This window comes from Clavelina lepadiformis, chromosome 5, assembly GCF_947623445.1.
Source record: "Clavelina lepadiformis chromosome 5, kaClaLepa1.1, whole genome shotgun sequence".
NCBI lineage: Eukaryota > Metazoa > Chordata > Ascidiacea > Aplousobranchia > Clavelinidae > Clavelina > Clavelina lepadiformis.
This window is the reverse complement of record NC_135244.1, coordinates 9,956,070-9,966,247: the sequence shown is the minus strand read 5'-3', so window position 1 is coordinate 9,966,247 and position 10,178 is coordinate 9,956,070. Positions and strand designations below refer to the sequence as shown.

Genomic DNA, 10,178 nt, shown 5'->3' with positions numbered 1-10,178 from the left:
AATAGGAAAAGCACAGAACACCGCTAACCTCCAACCACGAATACATTTTAAACCATTTCTATTGGAAATGAAAGCACAGGCTTTTTGTTTTCTTCATGACCATGGGTATAGTTGGCAGATATCTTCGAGATTATTATGCTTTAATAAATGAAAAAAAATAGGTGAAGTAGAGCTCTGATGTAGGTTCTAGGTTGCTGTTGTTGAAGTCACTTGTCTGCTTATATAATTGTACAGATACTTGAGCACTAGAGCGTCTATAGGATCAGATATTACTGCATTAACTGTTTTGGCAACTTGCCTGCTACTTTTCTTGCAATATTTTTTGTAGTGACTGGTACAAAAAATTGTTTAATTCGACTTAATTTCACTCTTCTTGCTTTCGGAGACATCTTATTACTTTTCTAACTTGCATTCGCCGACTCAAAGTGCAAATCTTTGCATTTGCAAACTACGCAATAACTTTGCTTTAAATTTCAGGTAACAGTATGACTCTGTGTCAACCACAATAATAAAGTGTGACCTCCTTAATGAGGATGACAGTGTTATTTTATCAACATATGCGACGATTTTTGCTCTTTGTTGCAGACGCGGTTGTAAACAAGTAGAAAGTATCAAAAAGTGCATTATTCGTCGTGCGGTAAAAATTAGTTTGATTAGATCAGTAAATTCAGCCCTTTGCTTACATTAGACTGGGTTTAGTTTACCTATTTGCGGCGCGCAATGTTTTCCTCAAACTTAATGTGGCCCTTCATGCAGGCAGGCTTGGACCACCCTGGCCTAGCTTGTGTGACTTCTAACCATCTCAGCTCGCCAACATGAATTTGTCAGTCAGACTGTGCAACCCTTGTTGCAAACAGCTGTTGTGCTAATCATCATCAAGGTATGCTTCTTAGCCGATTGGGAAGATTTGTACATTGTTTTTGCATTAAATTCCAAGGATGTACGGTAGCCTATAAGCTGCATCAGTTTAAAATGGTTTTAAATAATCAGCTTTATACCGGTAGCTGTACTAGTTCTTTTTATTTTTCAATTAAGTTTTTAGCAATAACCAGTGAAGATTATGGTACCACATTTTAGGGAGGCCAATATGTGTTTCAAGCTAATTTTGCATAATTTGAAATGGTTGAACTATATACTTTTTAGTTAATAAATTTAAACAAACATGAGTCATTGAATTGAAATTTAACACCATGGGAAATTGCTTTGGGTCTGAAGAAGATGTCGATGACATTTCTTTGCTCCGAAATGAAGAAAGCTCTGACGATGATGAGCTTAGGTATCCACCTCCTTACATGCCTCCTTATCAGGTATTCATAAATGTTTTGGTATGACAAGTAGCCATATAATATAGACACAGTGAAATGCAGAAACAATTTTGTTTTAGTGCTATTATTTTGCAACTCTTGTTATGGTCATAAAAAGATGTGTGCACAGCCTGGAATCCAAATACATATTTATACTGTTCATAAATGGTATACATATAATCATATATATAATAAATATACTTTGCACGTTTATCAACATATTTTAACAAGTAGGCTTTTAGATACCATGCAGATGAAACTGTTAAAACGAAATATAGATGCAAAAAAGGTTGTGACATATCGTTTTATGGAAATGTTATATACTGTGCAATGAGAAATAATAACTGATATGATATATAGAAATGAAGTTATCCAGATGCAATGATGCTGTGCGTAAACATAATGTCAAAGTTGGTTATGGGCTTTGGTTTATGCAACACTGCTCTAAGTGAAAAAGAAAGCAGGCACACATTGATTCCAACAAATCAATGTAAGTGTTATTCAGCGCAACACAACATGACCTGCTTAACTACTATACATGTTTCCAACATTATGATAATTGCAGATGATTAGTTTTCATGCTGTGTATAACTGTAAAGTCCCTTACGAACTAATATTAATTGATAATGTTGAAATTTGGTTTGTGGATGGTTCATGGTTTGGGCAGGAGCTTGTAATTTTAAGAATGAATAAAAAAACAAATATCATACGTTTCATTTCAAACTAGAAACATTGTCAATGCTTAAAAATCGTGAGTTTATAGTTAAGCTAGCTTAACAACTCTCAACTCATACATGGTTTATGTACAAGTTGAAAGTACTGGATAACAATATAGAATTTAAACTGTTTACAATGTATATTTTGTTTGGTGTTGTTGCCATTTGGATGCTAGCATCAGAACCATATACATAATATGTGTTTTAATTCTTGTAAAACAACTACACTTTGGCATGTCAGTGCATGGAGTGTCTTCATGACAAATTTAAAACTTTATTTATTACCATACTTGTTTAAAGCCAACTAAGAACAATTTGATGCAAAAAAGGGAAACAGACTGAATGGCATTGCACCCTCTTTATCTACATTCATTTTCAGCCTACTTTTTGAAAAAGGATAAAAATACGCTGATACCGAAAATGCTAACGAAATTTCTCTATTTTCTTCGTTAATGAGTTATTGGCAAAATTGTGTGGGGAGCAGATGTGACATCAACAGGGTTGTTGGTGTTCAGGCATGATTCAAGTGCATATCTGATCAATAGAAAGTTGCTGTTGCAAGACTTGTTTCGGCAAATTTAATAGGTGTGTTGGACAGTTTTAAGAGGCATTTTAATGCCACAAAAGTTTAATGATTCCAAATGGCATCACTGGTCCACAAAGGGTTAAGTCATGCTGTACCTCACCTCGGCCCCCCCAAAACCTAAAGCAACCACTAAGGCTAGTGATTGTTTATTTTATGGTTGATAAATGTTCAATTTGTTAATTTTCTGTCGTCTTCTTCTTTCCTGAGTGTGGATTTGTTCATCAAGTGCCCACTAGATTACAGCAATAGTGTTGTTGTGCATTAAACTCAATTTACATGAATGCATTGTGGATATCTACATTGCAAATCTTCACACTACCCAGCTGACAAGGATACCAGACATATATGGTATCTCGACTTAAAGCGTAACATGTCACTTTTTAAACCTGAATATCACCAAGTGTGCTTGCGTATTTCCTTTAACGCAATAATGTGCCCATTTCACCAAAAAGTAGTTGTTTCAAGTTTCAGCATTTCTTTAGAGAAATATTTTGGTACTGTGCTTGGATAACATACATTAACCTTAGTACTGTTAGCACATGATGGGTATAATACAAACGACTTTCAATTGTTTCCAATCTTTTTTGATGTATAGTTCTTCTTTAACTACAGCACACAATACTAGCCTGCTTTTTGCAGAAGTTGTGTAAAATTTTGCCAAAATTTAAATTTAACTTGACAAATGTAAGTCGATGTAAGACTTTGCATTTACTTGTGTGTAAAAAAAACATTTTGAAAACGTTGATAGAACTTAGTGATGGTAAGAAACGTAGACAAACAGCAGACTAAAAACTGGCGACTGGGTTTTACCTTTGAGCACGTGGCACCTACAAAATAAGAGGGAATATTGATTACAAGTTTCCAGTCACATTTGTTGAAAGAAGAAAAGCTAATTTTAACATCATTTGGTATGTTGTTAATTTGTCCTTCATCATCGATCCAAATGAATTTTAATGACCTCCGCTAACCGGTTGTTAACAAGCGTATGTATAGGCCTATGTGTATATCGGCTCCGGGTCAATATGGCATGCTGCTAGTGAGAGAACCATATGTTAAAATATTTGAATCCCACCACTGGAGCTAGGTCCCTGCTGTCATTCTGTTAACTGAAAATGCAGTGACGCCCTTTACTAGTGAACATCATACACTCCTTCGTCCTCATGAGTGACTATTTCATCGTAAGTAGGTCACGCAGCCTGTTGTAAAAGATAAGCGGTAATGTTAAGAGAATCGGGATGCAGAAAGTTTCTTTTAGCTATTTAAGGTTTTATTGGAGTTAGATTTAAATAGTGGTGACCGTTCTCACAATGGTTTGCGATGCAGCATCGTTACTAAATGGGCCACGGGGGCCGATGAATAAATAAAGGTAATAAATAAAATATCGAAGATTTTCGTCCTTTAGTTCTGTGTCTAAGGTTCGTCAAAATACTTGTGGAATCGTTTTGCTTTCAAGCATTTTGTTGTACTTGTAATTTTAATCATAAATGCAGTTTGTGCTTGACGTAATGCGAAAGCTGTTTCTCATGTTTGATTACAACGCTGATCGCTTATCAGCTCGCAGATGGTTCTGCTCTTTTCTTTCTCGACCTTCGTTTTCTCTTAATGCTCGATCGCGATTGGACGACACCCTTCTCTTTTTGTCTTGTGCGGGGCATGTGAGCTAGAGCGGACAGGAGTTGTTGCTGTTTCATTTGATAAGTCTTTTGTTTAGGATCATTCAAGGCATTGGCTTACTGCATAAATGTATTATCGATTTCGATACTACACCACCCGACACCAATTGCAACATTATGAAAGGTTTTCTTTTAACGATTAGGATCAGAATTACGAATCGTTGCATCAACGTTGGTTACGTGCTGGGAGATTAATCTAGGCTAGGCCTATTTCGTTAAATGTGCTGGTGTTGTTTCTTGAGCTGCTGAGCGAGTCTGTTTAAACCCTTCTTGATTATCTCAACGACAAATAAGTCTAAATTGTTGCATATGGCTGAAAATTCAGCCGGTTTCATGCCAAGCTATTGTTGCAGTGAGCCGTGTAGTGAGTTTGACTACCGGTAAATGTTTCAAACTATGTTCATATACATATTAATAAAGACAAAAAGGTCTCTTTTACTTGTGCACTCTCATACAGCCATATCAGGCTCCAGTATTTAGGAATTATTACGTCATAATTTCTTTTCTATTACCTCAGAACTCTTTTACATTCAGGCCTTCAAGCTGGATTGCAAAAGTATAAGAGACCCTATTCATAATTTATCTATATAGTGAGAAAGGCACTATTTTATCATAAAATAGGTTATTAGACAAAAAGGTTCGTGATAAGCTGGTTTTAGTTGGTAAAGATAAATTATAGTTAAGTCGGGGAATTTGAAGATCTTAGCTTTTTTTCAGTTATACAAATTCATACTATGTTATAACATTAAGTTAACCTTACAAAGAGAAAAATAGCTAACATAAATACAATTTTTCTGGTGAATTAGTTTTCTAACAACTGGACTACTTAATAATGAAATTTTTATCGGATCCTCAGCAATTTAATTCTCCTCAGTCATTTGGCTTATCTACTTAAATGTTTTTGTTATTTCTGCTGGTAAATGGTGTTTTTGTTGATTTTATGTACCCCCTTAGCTGTTATGTAGAAATTTTCAGCTACTATCGATCAAATGAATACTTGTGGTTGGTAATACAAAGCATTATCGTGAAAAATATGGGGAACCAGGTAGGACTTGACAATGAATTTGAACCTGAACAGAATTCGACTAGGCATGCTGTGTCAAGTAGTCGGGATATTCCTCACCATGGTGTTTCTCATCGTTCTCATCATGGGCATAGATCAAACAGACATCTTAAATCAAACGTGACTCTTATACCACTTTCTGGAAGCCCCAAAACTGGCATTAACTTATCACAGACAGTAGGGCCACTGGAAGGGAATAGTGTAAGTACTATGGTTGTGAGATGAATTCATTCTTTTTGTTTAGCAAATATGCAAGTTCAATGTCAGCTTTTATTAACCAATTCCTGTCAGGATAATCAATTCTTTGCTCTTAGCTAATGTCATTAACTTAAAGCTTTTTCATAAAAGCTTCATTTTTCCACTGATTGCTTCATTTAATGCTTGAACATGCAGTGCCACTACAAAACAATGGCACATAATGGCTGCCTGGTCATTGCAATTGTTAATCCTTTTCTGTGCCAGATGTCCACCTTTGGAAAATGTATGTAACATTTTGCATTACCAGTTTTGAGATGTCATTGGGCATCTATTCAAACAAGATAAGTGTATTCCCTGGGGTATATACACTTTCTGAGAAGGGGCATTTGAGGTGGTTTGACATTTCTTCTGATGTCATACTGCTTGTTTTTTGAGTTTTACTCGAATTTGTCATTTTCTAACAGAAGTTCTTAAATTTTGTATGGAGTGGTTAAACATTGATTTTGTTCGGTGTTGTATTCTGCATGATACTTTAACCAAATAAGATTCTTATGATGAAATAGTCAACTTTATAAATGCTATGGGACACTGGTAAGTCCACCATTCACCAGACCGTTGACAAATGCTCATGTTAGCAATAATGGATTTCACAACAGTACCTGGTGCCACAAATGTACTCAAGGCGTTAAGTATAATATATAGCACGTGTTTTTGCAATCCTATTGTTTGTAAACCGAAATTTGCAAACCTTGATTTAGTGCAAGTTTAATACAAATTTAATTACATTTCCATACCAAGAAAATAATAATTTCATCTTCACAAAGTTGCCTAAAGATTTTCGTCAAACTCTTATATTTTCCATACTTGACAAAATACGTTCTTAGTCTTATTACATCCAACAATAATGTTCTTCCTGTTGACTATATTTTTCAAACTGATAATCATGTTCTGGACAACACATTAATAAAGTTTTATTGTTTGGTACTGAAATGAATAGATTTAGGAACCGTTCTTATCAGTCAATTCATGATCTTCGTGTTGACACAAATCGAAGTAATTATTCTTGCGATGTGTTTGTATAGTTAAACATGAGTTACAGATAACGATGCTTATCAAGATCACAAAACTTTTCAGTCACAACAAATGTGCAGTCGTGAGAACATTTTCTGTTGCAACCAGTGGATGTGCTTGGTTTGTGATTAACTGTTGCCAGTTTGCACTAATGGCAAAACCTAAAACAAAATTACAATGTAATCATAAGTATCTGATTTTAAATTAAAAGTTTAGTTCTTAAACTCTTCATTTTACCGTTAAAAGTTTGGCTATCACTATTTCCTAGGAAAAAATATATATTTTAAGTTATTTTTCACAGCTTTTAAAAACTTAATTGTTATAAGATATAAATCTAAATCTACCTTCTAATTCAAATCCAGTTTCAGTAAAACCCTAAATTACTAAAATCAACTTTTTTCGTCCCCATTCTCGTAACCTAACCGCATATCTTTAATCATAGGCTGTGTGGCTCACTTTTGATAAAACAGTAAGCACGGAGAGCCAGCTTTCACTCACTACAAGAGAGATCTTTGACTTTAATCATTTACCTATAACTTTAAGTATAAGCAATCTCTGTGACAAAGTTTTATTGATTTGGGAACATATGGCAAGAGCACTGTAACTCAGTACTTGGCATGCTTTAGTACAATTACTGTACATTACCATTATGTTGGTCTATAGGAGATAGTGTTGACAATGAATTGTAATACAGTATGTGATTTTTTTTTTTGTTCCGTCAAATGTGTTTTTGTAGTAGTCACAGTAAGTATTGCTAGCAAAAAAAAATTTCACCATTTTGATAACTTAATTTATGCAAAGCTAAGAATTACTGTAACTAAATTAATCCAACTTTTTTCTTTGCAGTCTGATCAAGGTGAGCAAAGCCAAACAATATATCATTTAAGTCCGGGGCAGTCGAGGACAGCAAATGAACTAACTGAGGAAGAAAAGGTTCGAGTGGCCCAAAGAGAAGGTCTCATTGACCACCTACCCAGAAATACATGGGATGAAAATCATGTAGCAAATAAGAAAGTTCGGGAGTAAGTATTATGTAATTTGTGGTATATATAAAAATGTCAATCATTATTGGTAGGTTTGATAAAAATTCTGACAAAAATTCTTTCATTTTACCTTAATATCAATTAAGATCGAAAGTAGCATGATATCACTTGGCATGTATAATTTTATAGTGTTCCAAAATAGTGGATTAATGTTATTTTCAGTTATTGATACCAGCCAATAGTATGGGTATGTAAAGTATGGGTCCGTTAGATAAAAGTCAAGGATCACTGGATTCACTGCCTTACGTCAAGCAGTATATAATATTATACTAAGCAATTCAGTTGTTAACCGAGTGAAGCTTGGTAATAGTATATGTATAGATTTGTACATGCAAATTGTCATCAAATATATTATTCAAATTGTGTTGATCGTAAGCAACCTATCCAACTTATGAATTCTACTAGTAAATACCTATGTATCCAAGTAAAGTTGGCGAAATGTTTTTATAAGTAAAACTTCGTTATACATATACAGTATCAGTAGTCTAATATTCAGCAACATTGGTTGCCAACATTCATCTTGGTAAATTATGTGTTTTGTGTATGTAAGTTTCTTGTGTCAAGTCTTTTTTTTTTATGGTTTGAATTTATACTGTCCACTTTATTGCAGATGCTGCATTTGTATGATTGACTTTGAACAAGATGAACCAATCCGCTATTTACCTTGTATGCATTATTATCATTTAGACTGTATTGATGACTGGTTAATGAGGTCATTTACATGTCCCACGTGTATGGAGCCCGTGGATGCCGCACTTCTTTTAAGTTATGACAGTCAAAATCTTGACAGTGGATGATACTGTCTTTTGTTGCATACCTTGATCATTTTAAAATGTATATGAAGACCATATCAAAGTTGGTTTCAAAGCTCCTTTGATGCAAGTACATCGAATCAGATTTTAGTAGTACCAAGTTGACAGCGGCAATAACTAGGTGCTTTCATCATGTGTATTAATTAGTGACTGTGTTTGTAATTTCAAGTATTACTCACTTTTTGTGTTTTAGTTTTTTGCAATGTGAATTACAAAATATAGCTTTTTTTCAAGATAATTTGTTGCCTGTTATCTTTTCCTTTTTGGAGTCAGATGTTTGATGTGAAAGAGCAACATGTGCAAGTTTCTTGTCATTTCTACATTGCAGCCAAGAATAATTGCAACGTTACAGTATTTTAGGGTTTAGGTATCACCTGTGTTTTGCAATTTTATGTTTGTCAAAACAAGTGTTTTATGTATTGTTTTTTTTGCACCATTCTGTTGAACTTTTTTCGATAGCATAGTAGCAAGTATAATAATGCTTGCTTAATTGACAAGCTGCATTTTAGGTTATAAGCTTCCAAAATATAGTATGGATTAGATTTGATTCTGTTATTAATTTTGTATGGAAACTGTACAACATAACAGTGAAATAGCTTATTAAAAACATTTGACCAAACTTTATAACACTTTTGAGTTATTGATAATTTTGTGCAATAAAAATAGAATAGCTTGACAGAGTAACAATTGTGTACTCCTTAAACCGAGTATGTGTTTTGGATTGAAATACAGTACTTTGCTGACTTTATTAGATTGTTTGGCTTATGCCCTCCTCCAACATCTTCGTCAGTTTTTTTTTCATTCTGGAAAGCTTGTCTGCGCCTTGGATACGTTCACATGTAATATCACACAGGATTTTGGAAAGTCCATCATTTTTCAATGATTCTTAGCCTTTGAAAACTCACATTTTACAATGTAACTCTCAGTTTTGGTTTTCGTTCATTTATTGTTGAGTGTTTTTCCGTGGCGCTTTCATGCTTCCAGTTTATTTTGTCGCTAGAAACCTTGTTACCGTGCTTTTATTTTGTTCTTACCACCTTGAGCTGGCTGGCTTGGTCACGTACTGCTGAGACCATATAGATTTTATGGTGTATCTGTAAACCAACGTAGCTCTTTTCTATCGCGTTTTCTTTCAATTTCTGTGGATGTTTATTTTATATGAAAGTGCTTAGAGTATTGCGCTTTCACTTTCTGATATTAAAAGAAAACAACCCTGATTCTCTTGAGCTGGTGTCTCCTGTATAGAATAGCAAAAAGCAAAGGTCTGCTCACTAAAGATGTGTTGCAGTTGTAATAAACGGTAAAGCTTGGTTGATGCTTTTTTATTAGGTCTTTTCAGGTTTATGACGTTTGTATCGTCTGTATGACGCTTTTCTAGGTGTAAGAAGTAGGCTATTTCGTATTTTTCCCCAAATTTAGACCATTTGGTCTTACTTCGAACTATCGCAGCATCGGTATACCGTTCCAACAGAGCGTCCAATTGTCGTTGCTTCAGGTTTAGGGTAACATGTTGCAAGATGGAATCTTTATTACACTCTGGTTTGAGTAATTTTTTATCGAAAGTCTTTAATTCTGTTTCCAGGCGAGTTTGTGAAAGACATTTCTTTTTACGAGCGCTATATTGAATTGTAACACCACAAATTACACATTTTAAAGTATTGCCACAGGTGAAATCGATCCACATATTTTGTGGGATACTTTAAAATGTAACG

The 10,178-nt window shown here is 34.5% G+C and overlaps 1 protein-coding gene across 2 annotated transcripts; it reads left to right on the top strand.

The window, feature by feature from the left end:
* Positions 1-5: 5 nt before the first annotated feature.
* LOC143459295 (RING finger protein 11-like) lies at positions 6-9,683 on the top strand. Of its 2 annotated transcripts, none has more exons than XM_076956379.1 (3): positions 6-1,307; positions 7,458-7,633; positions 8,265-9,683. In XM_076956379.1, exons 1-3 carry the CDS (start codon positions 1,191-1,193, stop codon positions 8,449-8,451), a joined length of 480 nt encoding a protein of 159 aa, XP_076812494.1. In that variant the 5' UTR covers positions 6-1,190; the 3' UTR covers positions 8,452-9,683. The 2 variants fall into 2 exon arrangements, with proteins under 2 accessions (XP_076812494.1, XP_076812493.1); XM_076956378.1 differs by lacking the exon at positions 6-1,307 and adding an exon at positions 2,883-5,543.
* Positions 9,684-10,178: the final 495 nt, after the last annotated feature.

What these genes read in the sequence shown, in the direction of transcription:
- LOC143459295 (XM_076956378.1), top strand. Translation starts at nt 5,175, where the DNA reads ATGTTTTTGTTATTTCTGCTGGTAAATGGTGTTTTTGTTGATTTTATG. An exon ending in GGCCACTGGAAGGGAATAGT is followed by an intron (nt 5,544 to 7,457) that starts GTAAGTACTATG and finishes TTTTCTTTGCAG; the next exon opens with TCTGATCAAGGTGAGCAAAG. An exon ending in GCAAATAAGAAAGTTCGGGA is followed by an intron (nt 7,634 to 8,264) that starts GTAAGTATTATG and finishes ACTTTATTGCAG; the next exon opens with ATGCTGCATTTGTATGATTG.